Source organism: Convolutriloba macropyga, chromosome 10, assembly GCF_964194025.1.
Source record: "Convolutriloba macropyga chromosome 10, txConMacr16.3, whole genome shotgun sequence".
Taxonomy (NCBI): Eukaryota; Metazoa; Xenacoelomorpha; order Acoela; family Convolutidae; genus Convolutriloba; species Convolutriloba macropyga.
Genome location: NC_134477.1, coordinates 40,772,337 through 40,787,402, shown reverse-complemented (window position 1 = coordinate 40,787,402; position 15,066 = coordinate 40,772,337). Strand labels below are relative to the sequence as shown.

General features: G+C 35.3%; 1 protein-coding gene across 2 annotated transcripts in view; it reads right to left on the bottom strand.

The window, feature by feature from the left end:
* Positions 1 to 15,066, bottom strand: part of LOC142348134 (uncharacterized) — a 33,918-nt gene that overhangs the window by 14,238 nt on the left and 4,614 nt on the right. Inside the window, exons 7-15 of one of the 2 annotated variants that reach the window (XM_075399338.1) lie at positions 11,788 to 11,916; positions 11,606 to 11,695; positions 11,162 to 11,353; positions 10,470 to 10,542; positions 7,927 to 8,101; positions 7,479 to 7,523; positions 6,957 to 7,028; positions 3,348 to 3,481; positions 2,851 to 2,984 (exon numbers count right to left, since the gene is read on the bottom strand). In XM_075399338.1, coding sequence (XP_075255453.1) covers positions 2,851 to 2,984; positions 3,348 to 3,481; positions 6,957 to 7,028; positions 7,479 to 7,523; positions 7,927 to 8,101; positions 10,470 to 10,542; positions 11,162 to 11,353; positions 11,606 to 11,695; positions 11,788 to 11,916 — 1,044 coding nt within the window. The remainder of the gene's footprint in view (positions 1 to 2,850; positions 2,985 to 3,347; positions 3,482 to 6,956; positions 7,029 to 7,478; positions 7,524 to 7,926; positions 8,102 to 10,469; positions 10,543 to 11,161; positions 11,354 to 11,605; positions 11,696 to 11,787; positions 11,917 to 15,066) is intronic. The other variant, XM_075399339.1, reaches the window with a different exon arrangement.

The window sequence follows — 15,066 nt, the reverse complement described above, 5'->3', positions numbered from 1 at the left end:
CTACACATGTTTGGCGATAGTTCACAAGAAGTTTTCAGTGCCGTTGCATTTCTACGAGCTCGAGTAACTACTTCGAGTGGGCCCCAAACGGAGCTTGCGTTTGTCCTGGGTAAAGCTCGCGTAGCACCTATGAAGGCCATGACTGTTCCAAAGCTGGAATTAAAGGCAGCGCTACTGGCCACTCGATTGAAACAAGATATCTGTCGAGCTGTCAAAGTGAAAGTCAACAGGGTTTTTATGTGGACCGACAGCACTACTGTCTTGCAATGGCTTAACTCTGCAACCAAGCACCCAATATTTCTTGCAAACCGTGTTTGCGAGATCTTAGAACACACTAGCGTTGGCGAATAGAACCACGTTGCCTCATGCAATCAAGTAGCTGGGTGAGAGGTCCAGACTTCCTAAGAACCAAGCAATTCCCGTTCGCGAATAGAACCACTAGCGTTGGCGAATAGAACCACGTTGCCTCATGCAATCAAGTAGCTGGGTGAGAGGTCCAGACTTCCTAAGAATTCCCAAGCACTGAAGTAGTTAATAACATCAAACTTGGTATAGTAACTAAGGAAACTGACGAAACCAATACATCATTGGCCGCATCTGTAACCAAGTCAACTAAGGAACCGCCCCCGCAACCAATTCACTTCGATAAGTACAGTTCCTATCAGAAGTTGCTACGGATAACAGCGTACGCACTCCACTTGTTACCTTCTCACGAAAGTTACCGCAATGCCGATGGTAGCATCATAGACCCCACGGAGCTTGACGAAGCCGAGCGTAATCTCCAGTGTCTTGTCCAAGGAGAGTCATTCAATGCAGGAAAAAAAGATCTCCTCGAAAACTAACCCGTTAAACGGAGTAGCTGCATTGCTCCGTTTTCTCCATTTGTTGGGACAAATCGTCTAATCCGATCTGCCGGCCGCATCAAACGGATGGTCGAAGTTGACTTTGATTTCAAACATCCAATCGTTCTCGACGCACGCCATGCATTTGTAAAGTTATTCATTAGGCAAAACCACTTTAAACATCATCATCATCAAAGTATTGACTACGGGCGGGCTAAGGTACAAGAACGTTATACCATCCTCAAATTACGATCCTCACTGCGTTCAATTAAATCCAACTGCGTCACGTGCTGAAAACTCCGAGCTGCCACCATTCAACCATTCATGGCTGACCTCCCAGTAGAAAGACTCGCCTACCAGTCTCCTCCCTTCACGAACACCGGGGTCGACTACTTCGGCCCGTTTTACGTTACTCTACGTAGGACTACCGAGAAGATGTGGGGTTCCCTCTTCAAATGCTTAACTACTCGTGGCGTTCATGTTGAAATCGTTCCGTCCATGGACTCCAGTTCGTGTGTAATGGGAGTGAAGCCATTCGTCTCCCGTCGAGGTACATCGGCTATTATTTAGTCTGATAATGGTACTAACTTTGTTGAACTAGGCGGAAAAAGAACTACGCGAGAACATCGAAAAGTGGAATACTATCATTATTTCAGTGGAACTTGGCCATAAAGGCATTAAATGCAGTTTCAACTCACCCAGTGCGCCACAACAAGGTGGCATCTGGGAGAGGCTAGTACGTAGTTTCAAGAGAACACTTTACACCATCCTCGGTACACGTCGCCTCAGTGACGAAGTTTTGAACACTACTTTATGTCTGATCGAACACGCTTTTAACTCACCTCCGTTAACGCCCGTAAGCGCCGACCCGTCCGACTTAGGCGCATTAACACCTAACCATTTTTTTCTTGGTAACCAAGCACGTAGTCTCCCTTCAATCATTGGTGTAGATGAGTTTGATCGCCGTAAGCGTTACGCCCGCGCGCAATCTTACGCTAACGCTATTTGGTCTCGTTGGATCAAAGAGTACGTCCCGACACTGAACCGACGTTCCAAATGGCAGACACCTGCCGAGCATCACCTTAAGACCGGTGATTTGGTTTGGGTAGTTGAGGAGACCAACCCAAAAGGTTACTACCCTACTGCTCGGATCACTGAACTCCGTTACGGTTCAGACAGCGTCGCACGCTCCGCCGCATTGCGCACGTCCTCCGGATCGCTCGTTCGCCCGCTTGTAAAATTGGTACCCATCCTCCCAACATCATCTGGGCCGGAGGATGTTAACAAATAAGTAGATTTAATCTTAATACGTTGTTCTAAGCTTAATACGCTACTTTATGATGAAAGTTGCTATGTACTTACGATAACTTATACGTTGCTTTATATCGATTTGGATGAAGAATTCAGCTTACGAAGGAGTGTTGTCACCTTTAATATGGGTAGAAGTGTTGAGTGATCAAATGCCCTGTGAGATTTGATTTCTAAAAAGGCTCCTTTTTTTTTACAAAATTGGCTTCTCAGAGAATTTTTCCTTTAAAGTGCGCGCTAATTAAATGCTATAAAAACTTAATATATGCTATAAAAGTTTTTTGCTTGTATTCAAATGCTAACCATTTTCTAAATTGAAGATTTCGATAACTCTTTCAGATTGTGCATCGTACAACCTAGTCTTAATATATGCTATAGAAGTTAAAATATGCTATATAACTTAATATATGCTATAAAAGTTTTTTTGCTTGTATTCAAATGCTAACCATTTTCTAAATTGAAGATTTCGATAACTCTTTCAGATTGTGCATCGTACAACCTAGTCTGTGCAAATTTGAAAAAAAACTACGGGTTTCTTTCCAAAAAGGTCATCCAAACAACAAGTAACAAACAGTCTGAATTAGCGGATTATGAAAATAATATTTATCAAAAATAGGCTCAAATGATTATCATTCCATGATTTTTTTCTAATTCTCCGATATAACTTCCCAGAAGTTTGTTTGGGTGTGGTTTAGCTAACCTCATACATATGTATATCTTTTTCCAGTTTGTCTCTGAGTGTTTGGTAGTTCTGTTTGCCCTGTTTCAGTGACTCCTGACACCTCTTGATCTCTGTTTCTGACTTCTTGATACTCGCCTGCAGTTCTTGTCCCTCTGAAAAAAATCACAATAATTGTCACTTCGAGTTTCAGTGGAAAAAAATCTATATTTCAAATTACGTAGAAAAATGAACCAGCTGGAGAACTGGGGAATGAACTCATCTTTGAAATAAACTCATCTTTTGAAATGAACTCTATCTTCTGAAATTAATGCGTCTTTTTTACATCAATTCACCAATCGTTTTTGAGTCCCACCCTTATGAAGCAAAATTTACGAGCCCGACAGGGGAAGCGTGGAGAAACACTACAATTGTAAAGTCTTTTGATAAGTCGAGGTCTGAACCTGAGTGCAATAATCACAAAATTAGATATAAAATATGCCGATTTCGTTGAGAACCCTTGTGATTTTTGACTGTACCTTTCGTGAGTAGTGCGTGCGTCTTTTTTCCCTCTGTGATTTCCTTGTTAAGAATGCTGAGCTGTCTCGCGTTGTCTGCTTTCACTCTGTCCATCTGTCGCAACACTTCATCTAGCTCATGTTGCAATTGCTTCCTAACAAATAACACAAACAGACATGAACAGAAATGTTGAGAACAATTAACAAGAAGGCGATCATCGAGTTGGCAGACACAGGCTTCAACCGATAATCGAACTTCAGGAATTATGCCTATAACCCAACCACAGACAAATTATAATGTTTGCACGAACTAGCGCTGTATTGAGCGATAATATTTGACTACCAATCAAAAGTATTCATGTTTTCATTGCCGGCTTAACCCCTGGCGGTCAACATTCCTAGCACTAAACAAAAGAGAATCATGCCGATCAAACTGACAGTTTAAGATAGGTCATCAATTTTCTTTGTTCTCGATTCCGCTTTGAAACATTTTCGCCATTGATTTTCGACCAGCCTCTGTCAATTGGGTGGTTGAAGTAAAATCTTCAGAAACTTCCGATGTAGATTAAATTGTTTGGAAATAATAATAGATGTCTGAGAAATAACACTGATTATAACAGAGTTTATAAATAACAATGTTTTGGACAATATCATATGCACTGGTCTATATATCTATGTTTAAAATAGACAGTCAGCTATGTACATAGAATAAAACTAAAACAAGAAAATTGAAGTTACAAAAATTTCTACAAGAAAAAATTTAAATCTGACGATCAATCCCATTATCAAAAGGATATTTATTGATAGCGGGTTTATCATCTTTAAACGAAACAAGGAGTTAATTTTGCAACACTTCCCATGAAAGATTTTTTTCTTATCGGTTAATACAAAGAGAGCAAGAATGTGATTTTTTAAAGTTATCGCTACTACTTGTAGTCATTAATACTAATTAAAAAATGTGCTAAAATGTATCACACTTCAGGAAAATTCTTGAAACAAATTGATTCTTCGAGATCGGAATTTCAAAGCTGAAATAGGTGCTGCTGTAATTTAACACTTATTTTGAAACCGTTTTTCAACGGTTTCTATGGCATTAAAAGCAGAGAACGAGAAGAGTTTGGTAAGCCATAATTTAAAGATTAAATTATTTGAAAGCGTACTTTGCTTCATTGGAGAGTGTGAACTCTGCTTGACAACAGAAATTAATTGAATCAGTTAATCAAAGTACAAATAATTTGCTTATGCATATGTTATTCTTATAGTTTATAAGAATAACATATGCATAAACAACTTGAAATATAGAATTGCGCCGCAATTGAAATATAGAGGATAATTTACTGGGTCTTAGCAGAAAAAACAGCAAATTTTGTGAGCGCTCTCATGATCTGCAAAGAGTACCAATTTTTTCATTTTACAGGAGCAACATTTCTGTTTTAGTCGAGTCGTAGTCCTTTCTTTAATCAACTTTATGGAAACTGGGTCCATTATGTAGCACATGCACAAATGTCTAAATTTGGGGCTTTTTGCTTATGCCTAACAGTGACAAAACCTCAATACAAATTCTCATAAAAACGTCATTGATCTTCACAATGAAAAAACTATAAGCTAAACGCTGACAAATATTTCAGGAAAAGATCGAATTTTCGTACTTGCATTTCATAGGAAAATAATTTTTCTGCTCGAATTTTATTAATAATTCTTTGAGAACAAGTTCATAGATTTATTGGTTTTTCTAATAGTGATATGTGTAGTGGCAGAACTGCTCATTGTCTTTTTAATCGATAATTAGTATTGAGGGAAATTTTCAAATGAATCAGCAATTATGTTTTCAGCTTCTTTCACTTCTGTCAATTCGACTTGCTGCTAACTTTGGTTAGTATCTGTGGACAACAGTGGAGGTGTAAACAAGGGTGACATGCCATGTGGACAAGAGTGGCAAAATCTTGTCACTGATTTCCACTCTTGCTCAAAAGCTCTTGCTCTTGAGTGTGGATAATTAGGGCAATATTTCAAGCAAATTTGAAGCAGATTTTAAATGGTTTTGCCCGAACAAACGTCGCAAATGTCCGCATACGCATATACCCAGTTTGCTCACCTTAGACGAAACGCTGTAATTTTACTGAGACTTGCAATGGGCTATAGAAATCTAAAAAAACTTGGGTTTTGTGATTTCTGGAATCTGACATCCTAAAAACGATTTAAAAACGACATTAAATAGAAACTTATTTATAGAAAACTAGAGACAAATTCGAGCAAATTGCACTAATGCTACGTAATGACCCCGAAGTAAACACTTGTGGCAAAAATCGACTTTACTCTTGCGCTTAAGTTGTACTTTGGTTGTACATTTCGGCAAAAAAAATGACAGTCGTTGCCTTATAGTTGGTTCATTCTATACAGAAAAGATTAGTCTATTATCTAATCGCTAACTTAACTAGGAATCTACCAACAGAATAATTCTATCTGTCAAATTACTCGATATTTGAGCAGAAAGAATTGAGCTCGTCCGATGATTCGCTCAACCGTCCCACAATCTTTTCAAAGAGACGTTCTGCTTCTTTCTCGAGTTCCAGCTGAGCTTCCAAACTGTATTGTTTCGTAACAGCTGTAAAACCAAAACTGCTCTTTTCCAGTTCCCCATAAATTTGTGGTATTTTTAAAATTTGTTTCACAATTTTGATATTTTTCGCAGGCACTGAATAGAAATCAGTGTGATTAAAATAATAATTATGCCTGATACAATATTTTTTGACTTGTAGTTGCTTATAAATAGATATTCGCATATAGATTGTTATGTATATCGCAAAAAAAAACTTTTTTATTGAAAGGAAAAGAGCCGTGATTTGCGAGGCTTACCACCTTTAGCGGTAGAATTGTTAGCATCGTTTGAATCTTCTTGTAACGAGAGACTTAGAGTACTACTTTGTTGTTGTTGCAAAGTTGCTACTCTTGACAAGATTTTGTTATCTTCGTTTTGTTCCTCCAATTCAAAACCGTCATTTTCGGCTTCATGGAAAACAACGTCGACTTCTGGTTTTTCATCAGTTTTACCATTGTTCTCAGCGTCATCCGGGAGGTCGTTACCTTGTTGACCATCGCTTTCATCCTTTTTATCAGCGGAAGACTTTTTCTCACCCACGCCTTCGACCTCCCCTTTGTCTAAGGGAGAAGAGGTTACCGAGCGGAAGGTGGAATCTCCACCTGAAGAGGTGGAAAAAGACTGGGAAGAGCGGAAGTTATCCCCGTCCTTTCGACGTTTTTCTCTGCTGCACATTGAAAAAGTGATAATGATTGCATAAGCGTTTCCATTATTTTCATTTTAAAATATTTTCTCCAAAAAAACTCCCTTAAATGATTTGGTCTAATGTTTACCGTCTCAAACAAGAGCTCAAAAGATGCTGAAACAACTCAGCTTCGCTCAGAAGTAATTAAACTCTCTCACGGTATTTTTAGAATTTACGTTTTTTACAATATTTCTTCTTTCAATTTTAGGATTGAATACAACTGGGAAACAAACTGATAATAGTGTTAATCATAAATAAACGATGTTGAAAATTTACTTTATTGCAGTCACAATTCTATAGCTTGTTATACTATAGCTTCTACATTAACAAGGACTGTTTGACTAACCGTAGATTCTGAACATCAAGAAGCTTGTCTTTTAGTGCGTCCGCTTCTGAATTCTTCACTTTCATTGCGGAGCTGAAACAAAAAGTTTGTAAATTAAGATGATGATTGAAAAAAAATTAGATACGAAATGCAAAATCGTGTTTCAGAACTTTAAGCTATGTTTGGATTTGGAGTCTAAGAACGAATGCTATCAAAAATCTTATCGCAAAGGACTCACCTGAGACTCAAACAACAACAAACAACTTGGACAACCAGAAAGTATGAATCAAAACATGCTAGCAAGCTAAATTTATACAATTGTACATCCTTTAATTTTAATGGCATGACGTTTCGCAAAGTTTATTATAATTTTGCGCCGGTAAACAAAATACAGCGATGCAAATGACGTGTTTTTGTCGTTTTTGTGACATTATACTGACTTAAAATTATCATACTTCTGTGGCAAAAAAACGAGACACACGCACTCCCATAGCATGCACTCAAACACACTGTATACAAACTTCATTTCGCTTCTCTTTAAACCTGAATTTATCCGGAATTATGATAGTCGTCAGTTTAGTAATTGGGCTGCAGTCAACAGAATAGACGTTAAATACCAAAGAAGGAAATACTCAGGCCATTCATTCAAATCTGTGATAAAATATTTGCTTGGTAACTGCATAAATGCCAAGTTAAGTTTTCATGATTTCGATCAGTAATTTCACGTGTAAACAGATTTCACGTGCTACTCAATTCACTGCTTCTTAAGGAAAACTGGTAAATTTGTATCCGAAATTTCACTGTTATTACTCCTGTCATCTCTCTGCAATTTATATGAGCTAAAACTCTATATCAATTTACAGTCTATTCACCCAAAAAAACCAAAAATTGGGATATTATAGAAAATGCTCCAGAAAGACAGACAGATAACATTATAGATATCCAATTTGAGCGCTTAATTTTGTCAATGAGTGCATGTGAATTGACTTACTCGTGTGTCTCTTGGATAGCCTGTATCTCCTGACTCATTTGTTCATTCTCTGCATTCAGTCTCCCTGTCTCGTCTGTCAATTCGTTCATCTCCTGCTGGTGTGAACTCAGCTCATCTTTCAAACTGCGCATTGCCTCAAGGTCACCCTTCTTCTCCTCATTTGACTGCTTCAGTTCTGAAATTTCATTTCATTGAAAAAAATTCAGTGTTCCAAATGGTTTTAAACAGATTTTCAGTTAACAGATTTTCAGTTTTGCAGTTTTGAGTTGGTTCATGTGCAAAACGTGCTGGTCAAATTCAGCTGGAGCATGTGATCAGGATATGCAGTAAATACAATTGAAGAAAATTGTAAACATTCAGGCAAAATTGCACTGTTTGTTTTTTCTGTTACCTAGATTCAATCAAGCATATTCAATTTTGCATAATGAAAAGTAACGCACGACCAGAATTATGCAATCATGCTGATACTTTATTTTGCTTCAAATATTTTGTCAGCCCTTACATTGTAAAAGTAACCTGTGTGGCTCAATGATCACACTTAACACATAATGATACCAAACTACGCAAAAAAAGATTTCCTATAACATCTTTGAGAGGCGGAATTGATGTTTACTACTTGAATTTTCAAGTTCAGTACTGCACGAAGCCTTCTGAGATCTAAAACCTGGTGCATCGAGTCATTGTTTCAATCAATTTTTTTTGTCCCACGAACTCCAAAACTAAGCAAACAGATTCTTTTGTAAAAACAAATATGGCCAGAACGATATGTCATTTTGATAAGCTTAAGAATTATTAAAATAATAATGAGATAAATCTTGTGTTTGAGAATTTTCAAGTGAAAACTAGAAGCACAAAAATTCTACACGTTTATGTGCTTTTTATTTAGTTTCAAAAAAGATTATGGTCGTACCTCAAACAAATAAATTGTCTTCAACTAATGTATCAGGCTTTTAAATTGATTTCTGTTTTTTTTTTCAGAAAAATTTATTATTAAATGAAAATGCTTGACAAAAGATGCAATTAATTGGCGTCTAAATTTAAGGTAAACTCCCCATAATTAACATTTTTGCTTGATTGCCATAACAGTTAAGTACGTGTTTAACATTCATTTAAGGGAAACAGATTCAATTTTGTTTACTCAGCAAATTTCTTTTCAATATGTTTTAAAATATATTTATAATACATAGTTTTCCAAATTTTCTACCGAATAAATGCAGTAAACCATTTTTATTGCATGTTACAGTACTTTTAAAATTCTCTGACCAATAGCTTTGATATGAAATCGGAATTATTTTGCTCGGAAAAGTCTATAGTTTGCTTCGAATCATAGGCTGTAGAAGTTTGCCTTGACAAATCTTTTACTGGCTTGTAATTTAAGATAAATTTTAAGCATGCAAATGCTCGATTTGATAAAGAGATGAATCAAATTATATTTCAAAAGTGGCATTGTTCTTTTAAAAATTATTTAACTCACTGATTTTAAATTAATCTTAATCAAATGATTTATATGCAAAGTTCTGTTAAGATCTCGAAAGTTTATAGCAAACACGTTTCTTGGACACTCCTGATAAAAATGGTTTCGAGTTACGAGGAAAATATTGTAAGAAATATTAGCTAATCGAGAATTCTATAACATATTCCAAGTTCTATCATAAATTCTAAAAAGCCAGACATCATGTGAAGGTGCTTCAATTTTGGTTTCAGTGAGACATTTCGTTCACGTTATTTTAGACTCTAAAAACTTACAGAGTTGAAATTGAGATTTGAATAATGATTTCCCCTGGAGGTTGGTGGCAGAGCAAATCAGCGCTGAAGCATTCTAGAGTTACTCGGGTTTCTTTCTGGATGGCCAGTACTCTGTTCAAGTCACAATTTGCGCTGACTGGTCTTGATTATAAAGTAAAAATTACTGCTTGAAAAATAAATGTTCAGCTTAACTCCCGCTAACAAGGTTTGCGTTATTTGTGATTCGAACTTCAGCATGGGTACTTGTAATATTTAATTTGCGTATCAAGTCGCTATCACTAAGCTAAATGGCCTCTGTGGTAATTACATACAACCTAGTTTAATTATAAAGAGCGTGGATATTACTATAATAATCACCAGTTGTAAGCAATAAAATTATGACATTATGTTGCTCAAATTTAACTTCAATGCATAAAAAAATTTAGACTATACAGGATGAATTTAGACAGGGCGAGCTCGATGACCTCAACATAATCATAATAAAAAACTGTACATAAGAATCTTAAAAATAACCTAGGGGTGCGATGCTTTAGAAGCGAATTAAGGTTACCCTTGAAATGTGCTGGTTCAGCTCTGAAATGCTCTAAGAATCAAGTCCGGGCAATTAGCAATTCATGTGCTGCGTTTTAGGCGAGCAATAGTTTGTGCTCACATTACAAAACTAGCGCAGTCATAGTCCGTAGTTCATTTAAAAAGAAAATCTTTTTTACTACCGATGAAGTGTTCTTCTGAAAAAGAGAACCATATAGTTATCTACATTTAGAAATCTTAACTGGTAAATATTTGATTGAAAATACCTGTATGTAGTTTCATGTTCTGTTTTGTCAGTTTCTCGTTCTCTTCAATTGTTGATTGTGAGTTGTCTTGTATCTAAACAAAGCAGCTCAATTTATTGAGCCTATTGTTTGTATTCGCTAAAAATTAAAAGTCACAAAAAATAATCACCGAAAGCGTACTCAATTGAAAGAGAACTTTATTTCTATTAAAGAAAAGCACGTATTCCAGAACAATGATGGTACTCCAGCTTCAGCCGCCATTTCAAAAACGGCACAGTTCTAATAGGCAGTAATTAGTATCTTAACTTCATAGCTCACCAAAGATTTTTTAAGCTACAAATATTTCAACTTATCTTCCCTAAAAATTCGACAATCGATCTTAGCATACAAGCAGTAAATGCATAGGGTGGTCTGGATTCACCAATGGAAAAGATCTGTTCAGAAAGTGGCTTGGTTTTTAAGTAAAAACATTATATATATATATATATATATATATATATATATATATATATATATATATAGCCATTGACAGGTAGAGCTAATTACTTTTCTTGGTCTTGATTGATAAAAACTTACCTAGATATTCCAAGAAAATTTGGTGTTCGAGATTTTGGGTATTTCTTTATTTGCACGAAATATCGAAATCTTGCCGGTGTGCTTCAAGTTTTGTTGCTCTATTAATAACTTTTAAAACTACTAAAATCTTTTGTTACCTCTTTAAGTTGCAGCTCCAGTTTCTCCCTGACCTCAGTGTACTCTGCCTGTTTCTCGAAGTCACTCCTGGTTATAGACACAATCTCAGCCCTCATCTTGTCATTCTCACTCCTCACTCTCTCCAAGTGCTTTTCCAGGTTCTCCTCCCTCGCTTTCAGCTGGGCACAGTTCTTCTCTATCATACCTGTGGACTAAAAAGCGGAGAATAAACGAGTCGCTAGTGAAAAAACATAGACAAGCAATAGAAATTTTAATCAAGAGAATTAAATGGGACCATTATAAACTAAACATGACATGGTTAAAAAACGTAAAAAGGAACAGAACCCCCCCCCCCCCCCCTTAAAAAAAAACTGCCTAGAGTGATTTTAAGAATTGGAAGAAAATCATTTTTTTGTCCAAAAGTGTGCATATTTAATAGTTTTCGAACTTTTCACTTGACTTACTCTGCTTTTGATTTGAAGTCTCTCTTTCCTGGCCTCCAACTCTTTCCTCAACTCATCCAATTCGTCTTTCTTGCTCAGATTGTCACTCTCCTGAACAAAAAGCAATATCATCATTTGATGTTAAGAATAGATGATAAATTTATTAATAAAAAATTGACGAAAAATTTGGACTGATTTCTCACCTGTTCCTTAATTCGTCTTTTAGTTTCATCGATCTCTCGCTTGAGTTCTCTCTTGTGCTTTTTAGTCTGCTGTCGCTCTTGTTTCAATACCTCTTCAAGTTCCAACATGTCATCTTCGATGTCTGCTATCTGAACCAAACATGATCAGTCACTTTTAATTGATTTTTCATAAAGCTGCAATAAACTGTCAGACTTACTCTAAATTTTTATTTTAGGTTGACTCGTTGACTGTCCTGGGCAATAGTTTATCATCTGGCCTACTTTGATGGCAAAGAATTCAGTTCAATTTTGTACAATATGAACAATATAATTTAAATTGCGCTTTCTATGTTTAGTGGTTTGAATAATTCTGCAGCTTTAAAATTTTGTATTACTTAACTACCTAAATTCAAGTGCGTTTTCAGTACTGGGCCTGTATAAATACAATTCCTGAATCATGACTGATGCATGTCACTTTTTTTGAATTTTCAGACGTGCGTTCACTGATTTATGTAAATATTTGCACAAATGTGCTTTTTGAAATGAATGTGAATTGCACTGGACATTTGATTCCCAAGTCTAATCTAACCTTTCAAATAATTCAGAAATCAGAGTAAAACGCACGTTTGAAAATTCAAAAAAGTGACATGCATCAGTCATGATCAGGAATTGCATTTATACAGGCCCAGTACTGAAACGCACTTGAATTTAGGTAGGAATAATACAAAATTTTATAGCTGCAGAATTTATATATATATATATATATATATATATATATATATATATATATATATATATATATATATACATATACATACACATACTCGGCATGTCGCTGTTTTCCGCACAAATTTATTAAGATCAGGAAAGTAAGCGAGTGCAAAAAATCCTGACACGCTCAAATTTTGGTATATCTGTTGGTGTTTTTCGCATATTACAGTGTGCAAAAACTAGCGACAAGTCTAACTAATTCATATCTTTTCATTTTGTTTTCATAAATCTATGATCTTTTTTTCATAAAAAAGTTTTTGTTTTTGAAATTATTTACAGAAGTTTTGTGTTTTAACTGAGGGATTTTCATAAATTTATTGAGTCGATTAATTGATAACCAAACCATTTGTTCAAAAAAGCACATGCTTGCACACGCAAACAAGGCAGAATTCTTATAGAAGGATTTTTATGAAATTAATTTGTGGACAAGACAGAGTTCGTACTGGGGGGATTTTTATGAAACTAAATTGGCAATAGAATGAACGAAAAGACAGTCTACCGTCAATTATTTTCTGCCTACCTACCTTCATACATTAGTTTTATTTAATTCCCTCTCCCTTATGCAGCATTATCGCGCAGTCCATTATCCAACAAATCAATTAAAACATATTGTTCAATTAAATACTAATCTTAAAAACATTAATACATTAAAATATAGTTTTACTTTAGTTATACAAAAATAATAGTAAAATAGGCTTAATGTAGATTTACCCACAGCGCTTTGATGTTTAATACTCAATTGCATGGACATAAACTAACTATTCCACTTTTGCATGCTCGCTTAATGCAAATGAATGGTGTAATATCGTGCAAAAATTGGCGACGACATTTGGAGGATTAATCGCCGATTTTAGCAGTGCTATTGTCGCTAGAGTGTGCATCAAACAAAGCACGTAGCGAAAATAGCGACGAAAGAGCGGTAATTTCACATTGTCTCTCATCTCAGCAAATTGGCTAAAAAGCGAATAACTAACAAAATGCAGGTCTGATATCACTAACGCAAATGATTTTGTAATAATTCAATGCTAATTTTTTGTAGAAGGACTTGCATTTATATTGGGGAATATGATCCAATCAGGCAGCCCAATAGCATGTTTATTCCTTGATAAACATGCTATTAGGCTGTCTGATTGGATCAAATTCCCCAGCCTTAAATACCCTAACCCAAAAAAGCATATATTTCCGAACTTTCCGTGTGTTTTTCTTTCCATGACATGTTAGCAAAACCACTGTGCTTCATTCAATTAACTACAATTTGAATTTTCTTTCATTTGTTCATATCTTGTCATTTTTTTCATCGCAATAAAGGGAAACAGTGAAGAATGCTAGAATAAATTTTTGAACAAAAAATGATTGTTCTGCGGTGCAGGAGTTCTTATATAACTCGATTAATATTGTTTCTGCTTTGATATTTGTTTTACGTAATTGTTTTAGGAGAATTTTATTGTCAGATCTTTGAACTATCCTACTCTGCCTTGGTTCATCATATTTGTTATCTCAAAATTTGTCCACAATGATCTTGCATGATTGTATAAAATTGATAAATGCTGACGCTTACCGTAAAGATCCAACAGTGCCATGAACTAAGTTCGTATGTTATCAAAATTTTCTTAAATTGTTTAATTTAATTGCTAATAAAAAGAAGTTTTAAAAAAAATTGTTTTCGGTTTTCGCTAAATGTTTCAGTTTTAAACGCGCGAAGAAGGCGAACAGTTCAACACCAGATTTGAAAACTAAAAACTAAACTATGACTTTTTTAATGAAGACAAGAGTTATTTTGTATCCGGAAATACAAAAAATGGATATCATCTAAATAATTTTTCGACATTGTTGTAAGTTGAAGATTTATCCTTGTTCGAAAAAGTGTTTTTGGAAAAAACAATTTAATGAAATATTATTTCTAAAACTTTTAGCTATATGGGAACCAATTGCTTTTATTCACAAAACAACAGCCGCGACAATCCCCATGTTTTTTCGACGATGTTTTTATTACTGCCAGAGGGACTATTGATAAATTTTCTGAGATTTTTATACATAAAAACAAAAGACACCTCTATCAAAAATCGGTATCAGTTATTTGTATTAGTTATGCTTTGATAGATACCAACTCCCTTCTAAAATCGGCAATGATATCCAATTTTGTCAAAAGTGAGAATAGCGTTAATGTTTCTGAAATTATTTTCGACAACATTTTACACATTTTTTTTTTCATTTTTGAATCTTTTTGGCAGTGAACAAAAAAACTATTAGTTTCTACGGTCAACTGCAAGTTTTACATGCAGGGCAGGCAGCAGATATTCTTATCATCTTTTAAGTTTTCAAATCAAGTTTTATAATAAGGAGAAAGTTTTCCAAAAATTATACAAGAAAAAGTTTTCAGATGGGTAATTCTTTAACAAAAGAAGTTCTCACAATTAGCAAAATTATGAGTTACATGTTTATTCACTTTCAGTCACAAGTTCTAACTCATTATGCGGTTAATTAGACCACCAACAATTGGTATTTTTCTCTTTCTCAGTTTTTGTTCTG